Source organism: Onychomys torridus, chromosome 2 (genome assembly GCF_903995425.1).
Source record: "Onychomys torridus chromosome 2, mOncTor1.1, whole genome shotgun sequence".
NCBI classification, from domain to species: Eukaryota; Metazoa; Chordata; class Mammalia; order Rodentia; family Cricetidae; genus Onychomys; species Onychomys torridus.
Genome location: NC_050444.1, coordinates 123,981,459 through 124,004,435, shown reverse-complemented (window position 1 = coordinate 124,004,435; position 22,977 = coordinate 123,981,459). Strand labels below are relative to the sequence as shown.

The 22,977-nt window shown below is 49.8% G+C and overlaps 1 protein-coding gene across 1 annotated transcript; it reads left to right on the top strand.

Moving 5' to 3' along the window:
* The first annotated feature begins 954 nt into the window (after positions 1-954).
* Positions 955-16,748, top strand: Dio1 (iodothyronine deiodinase 1). Its single transcript, XM_036179141.1, has 4 exons — positions 955-1,291; positions 10,215-10,358; positions 13,599-13,798; positions 16,656-16,748. Exons 1-4 carry the CDS (start codon positions 955-957, stop codon positions 16,746-16,748), a joined length of 774 nt encoding a protein of 257 aa, XP_036035034.1.
* The last annotated feature ends 6,229 nt before the right edge of the window (positions 16,749-22,977 follow it).

The following is a 22,977-nucleotide window of genomic DNA, read 5'->3' as shown; positions in this document are numbered from 1 at the left end:
CCTCCTCCTCCCCTCCTCCTCTTCTTTCTCCTCTTCCTCCTCCCCTCCTCCTTCTCTCTCTCCTCCTCCTCCCCTCCTCCTCCTCTCTCTCCTTCTCCTCCTCCCCTCCTCCTCCTCTCTCTCCTTCTCCTCCTCCCCTCCTCCTCCTCTCTCTTCTCCTCCTCCTCCCCTCCTTCTCCTCCTCTCCTCCTTCTCCTCCTCCTCTATCTCCTTCTCCTCCTCCTCCTCTCTCTCCTCCTCCTCCTCTCTCTCCTCCTCCTCTTCTCTCTCCTCCTCCTCCTCCTCCTGTCTATTCTCCTCCTCCTCCTCTCTCTCCTCCTCCTCCTCCTCTCCTTCTCCTCCTCCTCTCTCTCCTCCTCCTCCTTTTTTCTTCTTCTTGGAGACAGGCTTTCTCTGTGTAGCCCTGGTTGTCCTGGAACTCGATCTGTAGACCAGGCTGCTTTCAGATTCGAAGAGATCCTCCTGCCTCTGCCTCCTGAGTGCTGGGATTAAAGGTGTGGGCCACCACAGCCGCAAGAGATCTTTTAATAGCATTCCATTTTTGTTATTTTAAAAAATGACTATTATTTTCTATTGTACAATGTTAATTGTATAAAATAGTGGGATTCATTATGACTTAACAAGGTCCCTTTCAATGTGATCTTTTCAAGAGTTTGTAAAAAAATAAAATAAAATAAATAAAAATGAAAATCACCCAGAGGGAAACCAAGCATCTCTCAAAAGGCAACAAAGAACCTGGGAAGATAAATAACTTAAAGAGACCTCTGTGCCCATGGTTTGGAATTTTCCATCCAATTGACAGCAAGGCAAACACCTGCTGTTCTGTCTGGCACAGTCCTCTTGTCAGGGCTGGCTACTACGCCCTGCACCTTTGTCCAGCTCCGCCCAGTAGTGTCTGGCTGGGGCCTCTCTGTCTGTCCATCCGCCTCAGAGTCAGTTCCACCCCTTGCTGAGATGGGGCTGCCCTGGCTAGGGCTATGGCTGAAGCGGCTAGGGATATTCTTGCAGGTAGCCGTGGAGGTGGCTGTGGGCAAGGTGCTAATGATACTGTTCCCAGAGAGAGTCAAGCAGAACATCCTAGCCATGGGCCAAAAGACCGGGATGGCCAGGAATCCCCGATTCTCCCCCGACAACTGGGTCCCAACCTTCTTCAGCATCCAGTACTTCTGGTTCGTCCTGAAGGTCCGGTGGCAGAGGCTGGAGGACAGGGCTGAGTGTGGGGGGCTGGCCCCCAACTGCACGGTGGTCCGCCTCTCAGGACAAGAGTGCAACATCTGGGATTTCATTCAAGGTCAGCAGGCTGCTTCAGCTCGGGGGCTTGGGGCAGTGGGGGCAGGTGGGGTGGAGAAGTGAATCGGAAAACACCAGATTTTCTACCATCGCTCAGGCTGCTTCTTGGCCTCCTGCTAAGTGGTGGGATTCTCTGAGGTTTTCTCTCTCAGCTGGCATCTCTCCAGGTTCATTTCACAAGCCATCCACTCTGGCTTTACAGCCCCTAGATGTAGGCAGCTCATCTTTATCTGATGAAATCCTTCTCAGCCTCCAGGCTGACATACAGTGCCACTTCCTGCAAGAAGCCAGCCCTGACTTCCCCAGGTTACCTCTGTTCTAGGCTGACTAGCATCCTAAAATTTGCTTTATCGACACTCAAGGTTTGCAGTTATGAGTGGGTTCCTAAGTTTCACCTGCCACCCTCACTAGCCTATAAATTCCCCAGGAGGGGACCAGAGCTCCAAGCCACTCTAGTGCTCCATGTCTGATGTGGGCACACGGTAGCAGTTGAAGATCTCTCAGCCCTCCATCCTCTTCCTCATCCACCATATGGTCTGTTTGGGTTCTGGAAACCCTAACTAGTCCTCACTGATCCTCTCCCTGAACTCAACTCTCGACTTGAGTTCTTTAACTCTTTTCAGACTCCACTTAACGGCTGCCAGATCACTTTTTCCTAAGACCACCCAGCACAGCGCCCTGCAGCATCGCATATCTGCATTCAGAGGAGCCCTGGGCTCAGCCTGGTGTTCACTGTCCTCCCTGGCCAAGCTTGGGATGTTCACCCCATCGCTATTTCCAAAGTTCCTTCACGCTAACTCCAGTAGACCCATGTGAGGTTTTGCCCACCTGAACTTGGCTTCTGTGTACCTTTGCTTACCACCTAATGATTTGGAACACCTTTTGTGTGCCCAGCCACTTTCCCTACGCACCAGGACCCAGCTCTCATGCCTCATCCTCTGAGACCCCACCTTAGGTCTCTATGAGGGAGATGCTCTCTCCCAGCTGGACCCAGGCTTTCCTAACGCCTCTCCCCTCAAAGAACTGCTACTTCCTACCCAGCTCCCACCACCTGAGCTTCTCGTTGGGGGTGGGGGAGGAGCTGTGTCTGATTCAGTTAACCTCCTGGGCTCCGAGGACAGGGGGATAACCCAGTGCTTTTCAAAGTATGTTCTTTGGAACCCAATCCCCTCGGAAAAGCTTCACCACATAGAGTTCCCCAGCCAAACTAGTGTGGAATCCCCCACATCCTGTGTCAGCTCCTGCGATGCCAAGGACAAGTGGGTCTGTGGCAGGTCCAGAGAGGCTCTGAGGCCTAAAAGCAGATCTGTAAAGTAACCCCCACCCCGCACTCCCACACAGTCCTTTCTCTTCAAGGAAAGCCTTTGAGCCTCAGCTGATTCCCAACACCACCCTTTGGGAAATGTTGACCTTACTGTGTCTCCTTGTCCCAGAAGGGGAATGGAAAGAACTGAGAGACTGAGTGAGTGAGTGAGTGAGTGAGTGAGTGAGTGACCGACCAATCAGACTCAGAATCAGACTCTTCCTTCCATTTCTCAGGGGGCGGTCCCTGTGCGCCAGACCCTCAACTAGACCTCAGGAGCCCAGGCAAGACCCTGCTCCTAGGCTCAAGGGCTTTATGGCTCCACAGCAAAGGAGAACAGAACAAGCAAATGTAATGTTCCTGTGAAATACAGGGGTCAGGGAGGGCCTGACTCCCTGCAAGACTTGGAAGGCTTCCTGGAGGAAGTGTGCTTAGAACGAATGAATATGATTTTTGTAGGCTGAGAAGGAGAATGTTCAGTGTAGAAGAGGGAGGACAGGTCTGTCTCCTCATTAACGATTTTAAATTATAACATGAAAAGGACCTTAATTTCTCCAGCCAACAGCACATGGGCACTGACAGTAAGAGCCATGGGAGCAGCAGCTTCTGTGCAGACTACCGTGTACCAGACACTGCAGGGCCAGAACAATGTGCTGCCTGTCCATCTGAAGAGCAGGGCCCTGAAGCCACCCTGCCTCGGGGCCAGTTCACGGAACTGCGCGTCTCAGTTACCAAGAGTTCAGTTTTCCAGGCATGGAGGCAAATACCTGTTGCCCCAGCACTAGGGAAGCAGAGGCAGGAGGATTGGAGTTCAGAGCCAACCTGGGCTGTATAATGAATGAGAACTGTATCGAAAACTACTGTCTGGGGACATGGCTCTGTGGTGGCGCGCTTGCCTAGCATACTCAAGGCCGTGGGTTCGATCCTCAGAACTGAAATAAGAACAAATCAGGCATGGTGACAGGAACCCAGAATCTTAGAACTGGGGAAGCAGAGGCAAGAGGATCAGAAGTTCAAGGTCACACTACCTTGAGAGTTGTACATGAACCCTGATTAAAATAAAGTGGGAAGTAGTGAACTGGAGAGAGGGCTCAGCAGTTGGGAATGGTTGTCGCTCTTCCAGAAAGCCTGAGTTTGGTTCCCAGCCCCCATGTTGGGCAGTTCACAACTGCCTGTAGCTCTAGGTCCATGGGATCCACCTCCCTCTTCTGGTCTCTGCAGACACCTAGACACATGCACACACACACACACACACACACACACACACACACACACACACCAAAAATAAATAAATAAATAAACCCTTTTCAAGAAAAGAAGCCAGGCGGTGGTGGTGCACACCTTTAATCCCAGCACTCGGGAGGCAGAGGCAGGCGGATCTCTGTGAGTTCAAGGCCAGCCTGGTCTACAGAGCGAGATCCAGGACAGGCTCTAAAAAGCTACAGAGAGACTCTTGTCTCGAAAAAAACAAAAAACAAAAAAAAAAGAAAAGAAAAAGGAGTGTGCAGTTTGTCCCTGACGCCTAGGGCTGTATCAGAGAACAAAGGATGTGAGGGGCTGAGATAGACCTTCTACCCTTCACTTATAAAATGGAGTTGACTTTCAGCACATTGACCCAGTGTGCCCTGGAGTCACGTCACCGGCCTCTGCCCCAGCACACCAGAGGGACAGAGAGAATGGAGAGGAGTTCTGGAGCAGAGAAGATAGTGTCAGAGAAGGCTCCTGGGCCTGAGTGACTTGGGATAACTACCAAGAGCTCACTGGGAAGCTGACAGCCTAGCAGCCCCAGAACCAGGGGCAGATGGGGACAAGAATTCAGGGAATGGAGCAGGAGAGATGGGAGGGGCAGCTGAGTTCCCACGTGTAGAAACTGGGTACAAGGGGAGGCTGCTGAGGTCACCAGGGACCAGAGCTGGAAGGCGTCCTGTCTCCTGCCTGGAGGTACACACACTCCTGACAGTGTTGTGCCTTTTGTGGAAGGTTTTCCGAATAGTTATTAATTACAAAGACATCCCATAATACTTCAGAAACCTCCCAGGCCTTTGAAACACTCTGAAGGATGCTTTGGATATGAACATTGAACTCATTTTCAAGGCATAGACTGGGAGGCCAGGCGAGTGAGTCCTTACAGATAATGTAATCTAAACAACCCCTTCACTGTTTCAGATGCAAAGGACCAGAGTTGTCAAGAACCCGTTCAGGGTCACACAGCAGTTCTCAGGGGAGTGGGGGCAAGAGCTTGTGCTTCCGGCTTGCTTTTTACTGTCGAGTGGGACCCTGGGGCCTCAGAGAGATTCTTTCCATTTCCAATCCTCTGCACGGCCCTGAACAAGGACACACACACACAGTATGTGCACACTCCTGAGCACCACACACATGCACAGAGCAAACTTGGACCTGCAGTCTCTCTAAGTGCACAGAAGAGGCATCATCACCTAGTAATGATAAAAGGGGGTTCTCTATGGAGAGAGCCTGGGCCAGAAGCTCGCATGCTGGCCCGGGAGTCACAAACACAAGCCCAGTCCAGCTGCGCTCTAGAACTGGTTTCCTATTTATGCAACACAGCAGACCTGACTTGGAGTCCTTACCTGACACCCTCACAGTGTGGACTGTGGCCTGTGGACACTAGTGGGGCGCCAGTCACGAGCACCCATCCTTCTCTCTGCTGCCAGGTTGGCATGGCACGAAGTGTAGACTTTGCCCTGGCTACTCATCACCATGACGACCACTCTCTAGTTAAGTAAACAAATGTCTCTGTCCCTTCTAGGGCCTGTTGAATTTTTGCCCATTAAAAGCAAAATTCCAGACGGCAAACATTTTGAGCTGGTCCTGACCTGAATGCACCTTTCTTATCTGAAGAGCAGCTCTCTAGGGTCATTACAGTCCAGTGACCAGCTGCTCGTCAGTGACTGGCCTCCCCTGCTAAGGCCTGGGCCTCCCTGTCATGTGGTGAGGAATCATCATGCAATCAACCTTCAGGGACAAGGCCCCACTCTGGGACCTCCCAGGGTCGCCTAGGAAAACAGTCTGCAGGCCAGACAAGGAGGGCTTTGTGTCTTGCAGAGAAACCAGCATGTCTACCCCTCACACTGAAGGCTGAGACTCTGGGGCTTTACTTATTTATTTGTTTGAATGTTTAGTGTGTGTGGGTACACGTGCCCATGCACATGCCACAGTGCACGTGTGGAGGTCAGGGAATCAAACCAAGGTTGTCAGGCTTAGCAGCAAGCACCTTGAATTCTGAGCCATCTCGCTGGCCCCATATTAGGAAATTATAAAGACTTGTGCATCTCCTTTTACTTGTCCACTAGAACATGCAAAGTCAAGTGCACAGCTCTGTTACGATGGATGCACAATAGCCGGGACACAGCCCAGTTGTTGAACTCTTACCACGCACGTCGCTCTCCAGCACTGCCAAAAACTAAGCTGAGTTTCAAAAGACGCAGAGCAACCTAGAGCCTCCTGCCCATTTGCCCTCCTGTCCCTCACTTCTCAGATGGCCTCGGTCTCTTCCCTTGGTTACTATTTGCTGTTTTGTTCTGTTTTTGAGACAGTGTTTCTCTGTGTAGCTTTGGAGCCTGTCCTGGATCTTGCTCTGTAGCCCAGGCTGGCCTCTGTAGTTTACAGAGATCCGCCTGGCTCTGCCTCCCGAGTGCTGGGATTAAAGGCGTCGCCACCATCGCCTGGCACTCTTTGCTATTTTAACATATGTGCAAGCTGCTTCAAATCCTGTGCAGAACAGGAAGATGTGTAACTGATGACATGAAGCAGGAGCCAACCGAGGAGCCCTCTGCCCCCAGCATGTCCTTCAGTTCTGCCTGCGCATTGGCTGAGGCTCCCCTTCTCCAGTGCTGTCCAGCTGCCCCCCCCCACCTCCATCCCACTCCACACAACAGCCAGCATGCCTTTCAAGTGTGAATCTGATTGCTCCATGAAGCTAGGGATTTCTGCAAGCAACAGACCTCACTCTGGTCTCCTTTAACATTTTATTACATACTTTAATTTATTTGTATATGTATGTGTGTATATATGTACATGAGTGTGGGAACAAGTGTTCCCCAAGTGTGCCATGATGCATGTGTGGAGGTCAGAGAACAACTTGTGGGCTGGCAAAAAAATGGTTCAGTGGGTAAAAGCATCTGTAACCAAGTCAGACAATCTGAGTTCAATTCTCAGGACCTAAGTGGTGGCAAGAAAGAATAGACTTTTGCAAACGGTTATCTTCTGACCTCCACACAGGCATCTATCTACCTACCTAAATACACACACACACACACACACACACACACACACACACACACACACACACATAAACATACACCACACATACCACACATACACATATCCACACACATACATACACACACACCACACATACCACAAACACACACACACACACACACACACACACACACACACACACACACACACACCATGCTCATGTAAGTGCCAAGGAACATATGAAAAGGAGCTTGGGCTCCCCAAGACTAAAGGTCTCTGGACACTTGGGTGTGGGGTATCTTTATTTAGACCAGATCTTGCCGTCACCATAGTTGGGACATCCATCCCTGACTACCACCACCAAGCTGTGAGTTCTTCTATCTCAGTGGCTCCAGAATCAAAGACCCGGATGGGGAGTGCTGCCCGACCCCAGCTGCTGAGGCAGAGGGCATACCTGCTTCTTCTGTCTTCCACATAGCACAGCTGGGCACTGTCTTGTCAGTCATACACAGAATTCCAAATGAGAAAAGGGACTAAGGAACCAGGCGGGCAAGAATCATAGCATATACCCACCCCCCTTGCTTTATAGCTCCAGGACTGCAGCTAGAATAAAACCCAGTGCCAACTCTGCCCTTGGCGCTCCCCTGCCAGGTTCCAGACAGTGGTCTTGCAGGTCCTTAAACAAACTGGCCTCTGTCCCTCCTCGAGGACTTTGTCCATGGACTTGCTTTGCCTGGGATGCCCTTCTTCCTTTCCCTGGGGCTGGTTCATTCCTGTCCTTCACCTTTCACGTTGAATGGCAGCTCTCCAGAGGCTCTCCCTGCCCCACCTGTCTGCAGTGGGCCATTCCTTTATGATCTCTTTCCTTACACTATCACAGTTTCACAACGCTCACTGACTGTTTACTTGCTTGTGGTCTGTCTCCCAGCTAAACAAACCTCACTGTTCGCGGAGTCAGATTCCTGATGGCCTCCTTCGGTACTGACGTCTGCCAGAGGCGGCCGCCTGGTTTTGTGAATGCTCAGTAAATGCTTATAGGTAGAATGTGAAGTGTGCTTGCAATGGGGACATGAGTATGACCCCTTCAGGGGCAAGGAGCAGCGTGGGAGATGTGGTTGCTCATATAGGCCGTGTCACTGTGTAGGGCCAGCCAGCCTCCAATAGGTGTGTGACAAGGATTCAAGAGGGTTTCAGCGTCCACCATAGAAACCTCAGGCTACAGTAGTAGGTCCCAGGGCTTTCCTTAGCCTTGGGTGAGGAGTTAAGAAGGCTCTTGCCTGGCATAACCAGGGACTCCCACAGGGTCCCACACTCAGAAGAGCCTCATGCTTGGGAATTAGTATTTTGCAGAAGTTAGTGTGAAATTCCTCAGGATTTCATCTTCAGAGGGTGGGATTGTGAGGCAGGGTCTCAAACTCACAGCCATCACCTGCCTCAGTCTCCTCAGTTCTGGACTACAAGCTTGTACCACTATATGTCTAGCCATGTTTTCATTCTTGTTTGTTTGTTTGTTTGTTTGTTTTTCAAGACAGGGTTTCTCTGTGTAGCTTTGCACCTGTCCTGGAACTTGCTTTGAAGACCAGGCTGGCCTCGAACTCACAGAGATCCGCCTGGCTCTGCCTCCCGAGTGCTGGGATTAAAGGTATGCACCACCACCGCCCGGCTTCATGTTTTCATTCCTGTAACTACATGTAGTTGTTAAGCCTTGTGGGATATCGGATGAGCTCTGAGGACCTGAATGTCAGCCCACACAAGTACAGCCTTTTTCTGAATGTCTGAGACATGTCCTCCGAGACTCACTCTTCTATCACTGGGTGTGCTCTCCTGCTCCCACAGTGACTCATGCCACTTTCTGCCCCAGAAGGGGGAAGATCACTGAACAGGAAAGGTGGGGTCTAGTGTGGGCACCTCTCCCCAGTGTCACATGAACTGTCCCCATCATGAACTGGCATTGACATTGTGCAGTTTGGCAAGTGACTGGGAGAGACCTGGAGGGAGAGGCTCCTTGTCAGTCAGCCTCTATGCCATGGAGGACCCTGGAACACCCAGGAATAGAAGAGGCAATGCCCAGTGGGAAGAAGGCTGGGCAGGCAGGAGGGAAGTTTCTGCCTCCGCTTCTATGCTCCTGGCTGAGTGTTTTGGTCTGGAGGAGATGCGAGATACATGTAAAGCCCACTGAGCTGCACGGTGACCACGGGTGCCTGCTCTCACCCTTCCAATATCTTTGGGCTTAGGGAAGTACAGCATTAAACAGCAGCTAACTAAAACACCAGGCCAGGTGATGAGAGAGACCACAGAAGGCACGAGGAATCTGTTTAGCAAATCTGGCAGCACCAGCTTCGTTTTTGAGGATTTCATGTTGCAGCAGGTCCCATCCCTGTTCCCTTTGGTATGCCCTCTACATTGTTTTACTACTCCAGAGATACCAGTTCCTATATAGTGTACATTCACTGAGCATCTCGTCTGTGCCAGGCGCCATGTTAAGTCCTCAACTGCATTAGTTTACTTAATCTTCGTAATGATCCTGTAAAGTATGTGTTCTCTGAAGACTTGTTTTTGTATTGTATGTGTGAGTGCCTGTGTGTATGTATGTGCACCACCTGTGTGCCTGGTGCCGCAGGCACCAAAAGAGGGCGCCTAATCCCCGGACCGGAATTGCCGGTGGTGGTGAACCACCTAATGTGGGTGTCAAGAACAGAACCTGTGCAAGATCAGGAAGTGCTCTAAACTGCTGAACTACTGTTCCAGCTCCCTGCAGAGCATTCACCATTATGTCCATTGCCCACAAGGAGAAAACTGAGGTAGTTTTTAATAGAAAGAGCACTGACGTGCAAGTCCAGAAGACACTGTCCATTTGAACTCCACTGCTGACCTGCTGTGTGTGGGTGCTGAAGCAAGTCCATAAGCTTCAGATGCTTCCTGAGAATGAGAGAGAACTGCCAGGCATGGTGGTGCACTAGGGGGCAGATCTCTGTGAGTTCAAGGCCAGCCTGGTCTACATAGTGAGTTCCGGGCTAGCCAGTGCTACATAGTGAGACCTTGTCTCAGAAAAAGGGGGGATAACTACCCACTCTGAATACTAAGGAATCACATCTCATAGAGGATGGACGTCTGCCTACTTTATAAATTGCAATCTGAGAAGGAAGGGATTCTTCTATTATTTTAATTACCATCTAGCATCTACAGTGGTCATTGAAACCTCTTAACAAAACCTCTGGTTTCAGGGGGCAAAAGCCAGCCTTAGCCACCACTAGCTATGCTGTCTAGGTTTGGGCTCTACATTGTGCTTAGGATGCGTCCCACAGGGACAAAAGGAACAGATGTGAATGCAGGAGGGAAGCCGTTACCGGAAAAAGGAAACTGTACAGGCCATGGCTCCTGACGGTCCCTTTTGCTGCAGGCAACAGGCCGCTGGTGCTGAATTTCGGCAGCTGCACCTGACCTTCATTTCTTTTGAAATTTGACCAATTCAAGAGACTTGTAGACGACTTCGCCTCCACAGCAGACTTCCTCATCATCTACATCGAAGAAGCTCATGCGACAGGTACAAAAGGACTCTCTGCCTCTACTCTTCCCACCCTCTTCTTTCTCCCATCCCCCAAGCCCATCTTATAGTGTGTGGGGGAGGAGGGAGGGCCAGGGAAGCCCTGCACTGGCTTTGCCTCTGCCTCTCTCTCCACAATCTGCTGCAGCCAGGGCACACAGAGCAGAAGTCTGAAGAGGAACATAGATAAGCGGAGGCTCAAGGGAGGGCAGCTGGTTTGAGCACATTTTCAAGGCATTGAGCTGTGAGGTGTCACAGATGAAAATGGCTATATTCAGATATAGCCTAAGATCAAAGAGACACTGTGGCCTGTCTGGAACATAGCTCACCAAACTTTGGTGAGCCCCCATGCTCCTGGGGGCCTCGCTGAAGCAGATGCCTTCACAGATCTGGGTTGAGTTCTAGGTGACGATTCTGTCTCTGGTGTGAGAACCACACTCAAAGGGACACTGCTATAGGACAGCTCTTACCCAAGGAAGCTTTTGTTCTCACTCACATTTGGGGGACAACTTAAAATATCGTGGAGTAATAATTGCGTGGGCCCAAGTGTGCAATTCTCTGTAGCTTTATGCATATTTAAACTTTTCCATTATATATATATATATATATATATATATTTAGCAACAGCCTGAGCAGCAGGAGCTCAAGTACAAGGCACAGTGAATCTCTTTGTGAGAGGTAGGCCCTGGGCAGTCCACTGAGATCTGTAATCTCCCTAGCTGAGAAGAGACAGGGCGTTGACAGTCTCCAAGATGACAGCTGGAGCTTAGCCAGAGCTGATTAGATCCCAGGGTGGTACTTCTCAACTTCCAGGGTACCCGGGTGTGGTCAGGTAGAGACGGGGCAGCTGGCCCAGGGACCACACTTGGAGGAGCTGAATCCTAGAGGGCCCACATTCATTTCCAAAAGAAAAGTTGCTAGCTATAATAGGGGGCGAGATCACCCCCAGCACCAACTCCTGGTTCTCATGCCTGCTGCACTTTTCCTGAAGTCAGGCCCAGCAAGTCTCACCCTTTCCAGAACCCAGACCTGTCCACCTGAGCCACTGGGGGAAAGCTCCCTGGCACTGTCCTGACAATGTCATCTCTGTGTCTTGCTCCCTGCCAGCAGACAGTTCTTCCTCCCCACCTCCTGCTCTGACATGCTTGTTTTGTGAGACAGACAACTGGACATGAACTTCAGAAAGAAAGTGTGCAGAGCCAGAGTCCACCAGTCCTAGGGGCTCAGGGGTCTATAGCCAAAGTTTGGGTGTAGTTCCCGCTCTAGCATGTGCTGGCCACATAAGCTCACTCAACTTTCAGACTTGTTTCTCTGCCTCAGAGTAGAGCAACAGCCGCTGCCTTGCAGAATCACTCAACCATGCTCAGCCAGCACTGGGTCTCTGCTCAAGCTCATGCTGGACCCAGCAAGTGTGAAACAAAATACACACAGCTCCTCCATCCTGTAGGCGCTCACGTTTAGAGCTGAAAGGCACTAAGGAGTCGGGGATCGAGCTGGAGGGTGATAGGGGCCCATCAAAAGATCTAGGCAGGAGAGTGACAAGGGCAGATTTGTGTTGGAAATATTATAAGGTGTGTTACTTTTGTTTATGTTGCATTTGTTTAACTCTGTGAAGCCTGTGTTACAGTGCCTGTCTAAACACCTGATGGTCTAATGAAGAGCTAAACGGCCAATGTCAACACAGGAGAAAGGGCAGGTGGGGCTGGCAGGCAGAGAGGATATAGAGAAGGAGAAATCTTGGGGGAAAAGAAGGAATGAGAGAGAAAGGAGGACTTTAGGGGCCAGCCACTCAGCCACCCAGCTACACAGCCAGACACAGAGTAAGAAGGAAAGAAAAGGCATACAGGAACAGAGAAAGATAAAAGCCTCTGAGGCCGAAGACAGCCAGGATAAGTTAAGTAAAGCTGGCTAGCAACAAGCCAAGCTAAGGCTGGACATTTATAATTAAGAATAAGCCTCCATGTGAGATTTATTTAGGAGCTGGGTAGAAGATAAAAAACAACCATCAACAGATTTGTATATTGGAAAGGACACCATGGTGAGAAATAGTTAGGGGAGGGAGGTTGTCTAGTTTCCACAGTAGTATTGTTGATGTTGTTGTTGATGGTGGTGGTGCTGGTAGTGGTCTTTCTTTCTCTTTTTTCCCCCTGTTTTTTTTTCTTCTTTCTTTTTTGTTTTGTTTTGTTTTGTTTTTCAAGACAGGGTTTCACTGTGTAGTTTTTCGCGCCTTTCCTGGATCTCACTCTGTAGACCAGGCTGGCCTCGAACTCACAAAGATTCACCTGCCTCTGCCTCCCAAGTGCTGGGATTAAAGGCGTGCGCCACCACCGCCCAGCAAGGTGGTGGTCTTTCAAGACAGGGTTTCATTGTGTAGCCCTGGCTGTCCTGGAATTCTCTCTGTAGATCAGGCTGGCCTCAAACCCACAGAGATCTGCCTTCCTCTGCCTACTGAGTGGTGGGACTAAAGGTGTGCGCCACCGCTGCTCAGTCACTCAGAGTAGAAGTCCTTAAACTGTCTTGTACGTTAGAATCATGGAGAAGGCTGTGAAAACATACATTTCAGAGCCCGTTCCTCTATGGTCTAGAGCAGGGCTGGGAATTCTGGTGACTAAGAAGCTCCTGGGGAAGGGGGGTGGGGATACACACACACACTCCACTCCACCCAGACAACCACTGCTCTGACCTTTGCCTTTACGTGCAGTTGAGGCACCAGCAACCTTGACATCCTGGGGGCGGGCTACACTCCCACTGACCCCTAGACAGACTTTTCCTTTAGCAAAGCCCCCAATGGCTCAAATGTAGGCTAACAATCACTAACACTTTGTCCAACTACGTCTCATTGAAGACCCGAGGTCTGCCTTGCCAGTCAGTATCCCAGGTGTTGAATTCTGGTGATCCCTGTGTGACCTTGCATTTCACCTCTGACAGGAGACTTGGCCAATTTCTAACAAGGCACTGCCATGTAGAGCTTTCCATTAAAAGTGGGTGGGGCCGGGTGGCGGCGGCGGCGGCGGCGGCGGCGGCGGCGGCGGCGCATGCCTTTAATCCCAGCACTCGGGAGGCAGAGGCAGGTGGATCTCTGTGAGTTTGAGGCCAGCCTGGTCTTCAGAGCGAGTTCCAGGAAAGGCACAAAGCTACACAGAGAAACCCTGTCTGGGGGGCGGGGGGAGTGGGTGGGACTTAGACCATGGGAACTGCATGTCGCATCTGTGGGGCTGCAGCCTAACTTTCCTCCTGCAGATGGCTGGGCTTTCAAGAACAACGTGGACATCAGGCACCACCGGAGCCTCCAGGACCGCCTGCAGGCCGCACACCTGCTGCTGGACAGGGGTCCCCAGTGCCCTGTGGTGGTGGACACAATGCAGAACCAGAGCTGCCAGCTCTACGCAGCTCTACCTGAGAGGCTGTATGTCATACAGGAGGGCAGGATCTGCTACAAGGTGGTGACCTGGGATCAGAGGTCTGGGAAAGGGCATGGAGTTGGTGTCACTGGGCAGAAGAGGGTGTCAGCCCAGGGAGAGCTGTATTCCATTATTCCTCACCATGTAACTGGGCGAGTCCTTTCACCTCAAAACCTTCCAGTTCTTTCTTCTGCAAAATGAGATTGGTCTCCACCGGTGCTGAGTGAAGTGTGCCCACGCACATGCCAGCTTTTGACTGGAGCTGCAACCTCCTGGCTGCCTCGGCATCCAGAGTTTGGCCTAATCCTTATCTCTTGTTTATTTGTTTGTTTTTGAGACAAGGTCTCTCTACATCGCTTCAGCTGTTCTGGAACTCACTCAATAGACCAGGCTGGCCTCGAACTCACAGATATCTGCCTTTCTCTGCCTCCCAAGTGCCGGGATTAAAGGCATGTACCACCATGCCCAGCCTTTATTTTTAATTTTTTTAATTACATTTTTTTATTGATCTCACATGTGTGAAGGAGGGCCCATGCATGCCACTGTGAGTGTGTGTGTGTTGGGGAGGGGGTCAGTGTGTAACCTGTAGGGGTCAGATTGTAACCTGTAGGGGTCAGATTCTCTTTTCACCAGGTGAGTCTTGACAATCAAACTCAGGTCATCTGGCTTGGCAACAGGCGCATTTACCCACGGAGGTATCTCAGTGGCCCTTGGCTTTAAGTGGAGTGGGAAATGTTCTCATTTTCTACATGATGCTCAGAGAAGGGACAGCTCACCCAAGGTCACCAGGCAAGCAGAAGGCCCTGGAACTGTCACTGCTAAGACGGACTGGGTGATCAAAAGCTAGAAATGAGGCAGGAAAATGACTTGGAAACCGAGTCAGGCCAGCCTCATAGCAACCATTTCCCCCTCAAGGTCTCTGCCTGGTTAGGGTAAAGAGGGTAATCATAGCCATGACCCAACAGACACCATTAGCCTATCTGGAGGGTAGGAGCTAAATTGTGTAGTTCTGAAGGGATTTCAAACCTTGAAAACAGACTATGGGGGTTGGGGATTTAGCTCAGTGGTAGAGCGCTTGCCTAGCAAGCACAAGGCCCTGGGTTCGGTCCTCAGCTCTGGTAAATTTCAAAAAAATAAAAGAGAGAGAGAACAGACTATGGATGCCTAGCCACATAGATGACAAGCTGGCTCTACAGCCTGCTGGTAAAACAAAGAATGACTACAGATGGAGCCCCAGGGGCAAGGGTCACAGCAGGAAACCCATCTTCCCTTCTCCCTGAGACCTCATCTTTTGATGGCACTATTGAGGCAACCTGGGCACTGAGTTCCTACCCTGGGTTAGGCCATGTGCAAGTACAAGAAATAGAGAACGCACCTAAAATGACCCCTGACTTATGTCGACAGTATCCGTAGTCTGGAGGCTAAGGAAGATACAAAGAAGAGCAGTGGAGACGGAAAAACAGCCATGAAAGAGCTTGCCACACAGGCACAGGGGCCTGAATTTGGTACCCAGAACCCACGCGGAAAAGCTGAGCCCAGGGCATGCATGCCCCTGGAATTCTAGGGCTAGGGATTGGAACCGCCCTGGATTGACAGCTCTTACACAGACATCATTACTGCGGCAGCGGTGGTGAATGCCTTTAATCCCAGCACACAGATATCGTCACTGAGGCCAAGATTGCAGACAGGCAGATCCCTGGGGCTCTGTGGCCGGAAGTCTAACCTAATTGGTAAGCCCCAGACCAGAGAGAGAGAGACCCTGTCTCAAAAAACAAGGTTATAGCTGGAGAGATGGCTCAGCAGTTAAAAGCTTGTTCTGCTCTGCCAGGGGACCTGGCTTCCGGGTCGGGCAGCTCACAACCACCTGTAACTCCAGCTTCAGGGGTTCTCATACCTTCTTTTGGACCCCATGAGTTCTTGCTTCATATAGAGAATAGGAAGGGAGAGAGAGGGGAGGGGGTAAGGTTGAGCCAAGTGCTGTGAGATTCCAGAGCAGGGATCAGGGAAGCTTTTCTGTTGATGAGTCACAGGGTAAATATTTTACTTTATGAGCCAAGTCTCTGAATCCCCAACAATTCAATTCTGCTGTCAGAACACTGAACACCAGAGTTGTTGAGGACACCATGCAAATGAAAGAGCGTGGGTGTCAGAATTGATCTGGCTCTCAGACTTCAGGTTTCCAGCTTCTAGGGGAAGGACAGGCTTTTCCAAGGATCCGGCCAGCTTGTGCCTTGAGCTGCAAGGACTCAGGTAGCCATCGTGAGGAGGGAAGTTGGTTGAGAATATAGGATGCAGGTGGGTAAGGTGTGAGGCACATTGGGGCAAGGCATGAGGAGGAAGGGAATTAATCATTTAGATGACCGGGATCTGGTTCTGGACCAGGGAATTTCATCTTCTTCTGAAGGCCAAGAAGAGCCACAGGAAGGTTTTGAACAGGTGAGGCATGATCTGATCAGATCCGCACTTTAGAAAATCACTGGTGTCTGTGGAGAGAGGACAAAGGGAACGGGGACCAGGCACAGAAAGTACTATAGTTTCCCAAATTGGGATGGAGAGGCCTGAGCAAGGACAGCGGGTCTGGAGAGCCAGAGGCATTCTATAGAATGGAAAGAACTCAGTGTCAAGGCTGATGTTGCAAGAACGTGCAAGTCCCTTTCTCCTAAACCTCTGTCATTTTGCCTCTGGCCTCCCTCCTAACTCCCTGCCCACTCTTCACGTTAAATGTTGGTGCCACTCTCCACAATTTCCCTGAGTGGCACGACCTACCTCAAGGCTGCATCTGCCTGCATTGACAATTCCCATGGACATATCATTAGCCCAGATCTCTCAGACAAACCCCAGATGTGACATGTGTTGGAGGGTAGGGCCGATGACATCTGACTCATCTCTCTTTCAGGGTAAACCTGGCCCTTGGAACTATAATCCAGAGGAAGTCCGCACTGTCCTGGAAAAGCTTTGCCCTTCACCTGGACACATGGCTCAGCTCTAGGGAACCAAGGAGAGGGTTCCCCAAGCTTGGTGCTCCCTCACCCCAGTCCAGATGTCTTTTATCTTTGCCCTGTGTTCCCAGCTGAATTACCAGCTCAGATTTTTCTGATCTAAACAAATAAATCCCAGGGAGGCAATGCAGGTCATACCACAAAAACCAGCACAAATTGTTACAACCAGAAAAAAATAAAGCAATACTGAGCTGTTAGCAAAAGTGAATGCGCAACTCCGCACTGCTCCCACGGCAGAGACCAACCCGGCGTGCAACACCTTCTGTGGGAGGGCTCTCAAGCTCCTGGGAAGACTTCTGAAGTGTAGAGACTCTTCTGATGATGCCAAGAGCTGTGATACGGCATCCTTTGCATTCAGTCAATCCAGCTGACCAAACTCACCACTCATAAAATCAGTCATTTAAAATATTGAACATTTTTTTGTTGTTGTTGTTGTTGTTGTTGTTGTTTTAAAGTACCAAGCAGAGGACGTATTTCTACTTGTTAATGAGAGATGAGGAATTGAAGGCAGAGGAAATGGAAACCAAAGACCACAGAGACCCTTTTCCAGCCAAAAGATTGAAATCAGTTGGCATTGTTAGTGATAGGTGTTTCCATAGCAACCCATATCTAATTCAACTTCTCTGATTCTCTGGTGCTGACCCAAAAGCTTTATAACTTCGACCAAACCGAATCACAGGCACCAGCAAAAGCTGCCATGCAGGCCCTGGTGAAACTCTGTTCCACTGACTCACGTCTCTTATTGGTCCTTCGTGTTAGATGACATCGGACTGATGGGCAACCATCGGGCCATCTGTTGTGACTGCCCCTTTTCATATTTACTTATGATGGTCACAGTGTCAAGTGCACACCGCTGTGACTTGATTTTTTAAAATGTCAAAAGAGGCAACAAGCTAATAATTAAAATCTGTCAGTCCATTTTGAGTGGCGTCCGTGTGGTCTGTACATCTTCTTTTCTGACTTGTGATGGTCTGATCTATCATTTATGATCGCCCACATGTGATTTCATCAGCTACAATATCATTTGCTGGAGGAGCCCCATTCTGGAAGAAGAACACTCACACCTGGCACATATCAAATGTGCGTATTGTCTGGTGAAATGTTGCTGAAGGGACGCAACTGTTCACATCACAACAAAGTTCTTTTAAAGGCAACGAGAGACCACACACAGGAAACACGCTAGCTTACAAACAGCTTCTCCTTGACTCTGCCTTGGGGGCTACACTTTAACTTTTTTCTTTTTTTCTTCTTCTTTTTTTTCTGGTGTTTTGAGACAGGGTTTCTCTGTGTAGCTTTTGGAGCCTGTCCTGGATCTCACTCTGTAGACCAGGGTGGCCTCGAACTCACAGAGATTCACCTACCTTTGCCTCCCGGGTGCTGGGATTAAAGGCATGCGCCCCGCTGCCGCTGCCACCACCACCCAGCCCACTTTAAACATTTTAATGTGGCATTGACTTATTCATTTAGGTGAGATAGGGTCTAGTTACATAGTCCTGGTGGGCTGTGAACTCACAATCCTCAGACTCTAAGTTGGGACTCAAGGTGTGTGTAACTATGTCAGACCATTTGACTCATACATGTACCTGGTTTATTTCATTTCACTGAGACAGTGTCTCATGTATCTCACACTGGCCTCAAACTCTAAAGTAGCCACAGCTATCCCCAAATGGATCCTTCTGCCTCCACCTCCCACATACTGGGAATAAAAGAATGTGCCACTATGCTTGGCTGTTTTACTTTAAGAAAAAATTAGGAGCTGGGCGTTGGTGGCACACGCCTGCCTCTGCCTTCTGAGTGCTGGAATTAAAGGCGTGCACCACCACACCTGGCTCTAAGCTTTTCTGTAATTCCTTTTCACAAGTGGAAAACCTAGCTGGTTGGGATCTTGCCCTGAAGTCACCTCACCACCCTTTATTCCATTTCTTAATGTTTATCCCCTTGAATACAGGATTGGCTCCATTCTGCTTTCTGATGCTCCTTTTCCCCTGCTCAGCTTGCTCCTTTTCATCACAAATCTTTATAAACAAGAACTAGTGACCACATGACAGAGTCTATACTAGGTTGTTTTGAGATTTCCTTAATTAATTAATATTAATCCAAATCTCTTCACTTTAGCCTCAGGCAGATTCTTCGGACAAGGGCAAAAAGCAGCCACTTTCTTCACCAAAATATCACAAGAAGGATCTCTAGGCCACACACTAGAATTTTTCTCCTCTGAAGCCTCTTGAGCCAGTCCCCCACAGTTCAGATCACACTTAGCACCACTGTCTTCCATGATCCTACTGGTACGACCCATTAAGCAGTGCTTCAACATTCTACTGCTTTCCTAACCCAAAGTACCAAAGTTCAAATTCCTCCAAACAAAAATATGGTTAGGCAAATCACAGCAATACCCCAGTCCCTAGTACCAACTTCTATATTTGTTAGGGTTTCTATTGCTGTGAAGAGACATCATGACCATGGCAACTATTTATAAAGGAAAACATTTAATTGGAATGGCAACTTACAGTTTCAGAGGTTTATCATTGCACGAAGCATGGTGACATGCAGGCAGACATGGTGCTGGCTACATCTTGATATGTAGGAAACAGGAAGTAGACTGTCTCATTGGGTGTAGCCTGAGCAAAGGAGACCTCCAAGCCCAACCCCACAGTGACACACTTCCTTCAACAAGACCACGCCTACTTCAATGAGGTTCCTTTGGAGGCCATTTCTCTTTCAAACCACCACACTGCCCCAAAGGATATTATTATCCCCATTTGTGGATGAGGGAGTCAGGGCTCAGAGTAGTGTAAGTTCTCTGAGCTAATAAACACCACACTGAGATGTGGACTGGTTGAAAGCCAGAGCCTGTATCTGTTCTAACTATGTGGCATTGACTAAGCTGCCTCAGTATCCCGAATAATAACATAGGACGTCAGTAGTGCCTCTCCAGGGGATTCATAAGCAAAACCTCAGAACCATGCCTGGCTCAGGGAAAGTGCCATGGAGTCCAGGGGTTGTCATGATGTCCTGCTATTACACAACTGCCTCCTTGAGCTCCCCTTTTTTCAGAGTGAGGGTGTGTGAAAGGACAGTACAGTCACGGAATAAACCTTCTCTGCACTGCCAAAGCAACCGCTGATGCAGGCGTGAGTCCTAGGTGACAGTGAGGACAACAGCCATGAAAGCAGCAGCGCTGCAGCAGAGCAGGCACGCCCTCCTTCAGTACACTGCAGAGCGGGCACGGCCTCCTTCAGTACTCTGCAGAGTGGGCACGGCCTCCTTGAGTAATCTGCAGAGCGGGCACGGCCTCCTTGAGTAATCTGCAGAGCGGGCACGGCCTCCTTCAGTACTCTGCAGAGCGGCCCTCCTTCAGTACTCTGCAGAGCAGGCACGGCCTCCTTGAGTACTCTGCAGAGCGCCCCTCCTTCAGTACTCTGCAGAGCAGGCACGGCCCTTCTGCAGAGCGGGCACGGCCCTCCTTCAGTACTCTGCAGAGCAGGCACGGCCTCCTTGAGTACTCTGCAGAGCGGGCACGGCCTCCTTCAGTACTCTGCAGAGCAGGCACGGCCTCCTTCAGTACTCTGCAGAGCGGCCCTCCTTGAGTACTCTGCAGAGCGGGCACGGCCTCCTTCAGTACTCTGCAGAGCAGGCACGGCCCTTCTGCAGAGCTGCCCACTTCTGAACCACTTCCCACACTCCTTCGAATCCTGTCTGTAAGCACACACCAAACTCCCGCTTGTCAACAAATGCCAGCAGCTGGAACTGTCTGAGGGAGGGTTTCTATGGCTATGTAGAGACACCAGCAACTCTGATAAAGGAAAAACATTTCATTGGGGTGGCTTACACTTTAGGAGGGTTAATCCATTATCATCATGGTAGGGCATGCGGACATGGTGCTGGAGAAATAGCTGAGAGCCCTACAACTTGACTCAAAAGCCACAGGAAGTAGCCTGTCTCACTGGGCGTGGCTTGGGCATATATGAAACCTTAAAGCTCACCTCCACAGTGACACACTTCCTCCGAGAAGACCACACCTACTCCAACAAAGGCCACACCTCTTAATAGGGCCACTCCCTTTGGGGGCCATTTTCTTTCAAACCACCACAGGAACCCAATTTTCTGAATAAAATAGACCTTCATCTTCCTAGTTCAGTTCTCTTCAATACACCAAGAGTGAAAGCTGATTCTTTTCTGGGTGCAGAGTGACGCAAAGATACATTCTTAGTTAATGTTCCACTGCTGTGAAGAGACACCACGACCATGGCAACTCTTAGAAAGGAAAACATGTAACTGGGGCTGGCTTACAGTTTCAGAGGTTTAGTCCATCATCGTCACGGTGGGAAACATGGTAGCATGACATGGCGCTGGAAAGGTAGCTGAGAAAGCTGCATTTGGATTGGCAAACAGCAGGAAGAGAAAGACACTGGGCCTGGCTTGAGTATTTGAAACCCCCAAATCCACCCCCAGTAGTATACTTCCTCCAACAAGGCCACACTTCCTAATAGTGCCACTCCCTATGAACTTATGGGGCCATTGTCATTCAGACCACCACAATATAGCTGAGGTCCTCTGCCAGGCAGGGACCAGCAGTTGTGATATTGTACATGGGGGACACTGGCTGGCTGGGCCAGGGTATTTCACTCATGCAGGGAAACATGCCAGGCAGATGCAGTGGCCAGCCGGCTGCGGGGCATGGATAGCCAGTCATATCCCTTTATGATAATAGAGAGATGAAGAGAAAGATATGGAAATAGGGAGGCAGAAAGAAAGAGAGAGGGTGCACACCTCACGGGAATGGAGAGAGAGATGGGGGGCAGTTTCTTTTTTTAAAGGGGACTTTACGTCAGGTCACTGGGCAGGTCTCCAAGGGGCAGGTCAGAATACTAACATTCCCCCGTTTTGATTATTATAAAAAGGTGAGTTATGGGTAGCAAGTAGGGGAACAAGGGCCCTGAATTCTGGAGACTGCTTCATGCTGACAGGGGGTGAAATGGGGAGGGGGGACTCACACATAGTGCTGGGGGATCTCAGGTGTCTTTCCGTTCCTTGAGGGAGCTGAGAAGGTAGGTCGCAGTCATGGTACCAATGCTGTGATACAATGTATGGGAGACTTTGGCGGGTAGAGCCAAGGTGCCGCATGGTGGGTGAGAGACAGAGACGCCATGCAGACAGCGCTCAGTGAAGAGTTTTATTTGGTGGAAGGAAAGAGAGAAGGGGGAGAGAAAGAGGGACAGAGAAGAGAGGGAGAGAGAGAGAGAGGAAGAGAGGAGGCAAGGAGCAGGTGAGGGAAGATTGAGCCAGGCCATGGTGGTTAGGAGACTCTCGCTGTCTGACTGATTAGCAGTCAGGGTGCTTCTTCATTTATACAGACTTCAGTAAGCAGGGATAGATTCATGTTGTTCGAAAACATGGATCATATCATTTCTGTTCTTGGACATACGTTCAACTTCCTTTTGCATATCTTTTAGTCATCATTGATAAACTGTGACTGAGCCAGTTATCTTTTACAATCATTTTTCCTCAGCAACCCTGTAATCCAACTTTTAGGCAGCTCTTGCGGTTTTAAGGACACTAGACAGAAAATCTCCAAGCCAGCCCAGGCAGATTGCCAAGTCCTGAGCAGTGTATTATTAACTCTTAATGGTCAGAGTGCCCAAGAAAAATCCTCAGGCCAAAGTTAGTATTCAATTTCTGGCATAATAATACAATGTTTATATTTTACATATCTTTATAGAATTTGTTTATATGTCTAATCTTGGCAGTCTTTTGTTCTTTGGTCATATACCACAGTGGCTCTGTATAAGCTAACTTTTCTGAAAAGGGAGGTCCTGACCCTCCTCTTCCTCCTCCTCCTCCTCCTCTTCCTCCTCCTCCTCTTCTTTCTCTTCCTCCTTCTTCTCCTTCTCCTTCTTTTGGTTTTTCAACACCAGGTTCCTCTGTGTTGCTCTGGCTGTCCTGAAACTCCCTTTGTAGACCAGGCTGGGCTTGAACTCACAGAGATCTGCTTGCCTCTGCCTCCTGAGTGCTGGGATTAAAGGCGTGCACCACCACTGCCTGGCCTGACACCTCATTCCTTTATCATCTTTCCACATCATTCTTTACCCATCAATATAAGTCCCTGTGTAGGGCAGAGGTAACTCCAGTCAATCTAACTTTGCTGCTGTATATGCCACATAATCGCCTGAGTATATAATGAAAAGAAGCTTGCCATCTGATCTGCAGCCAACTTCTCCA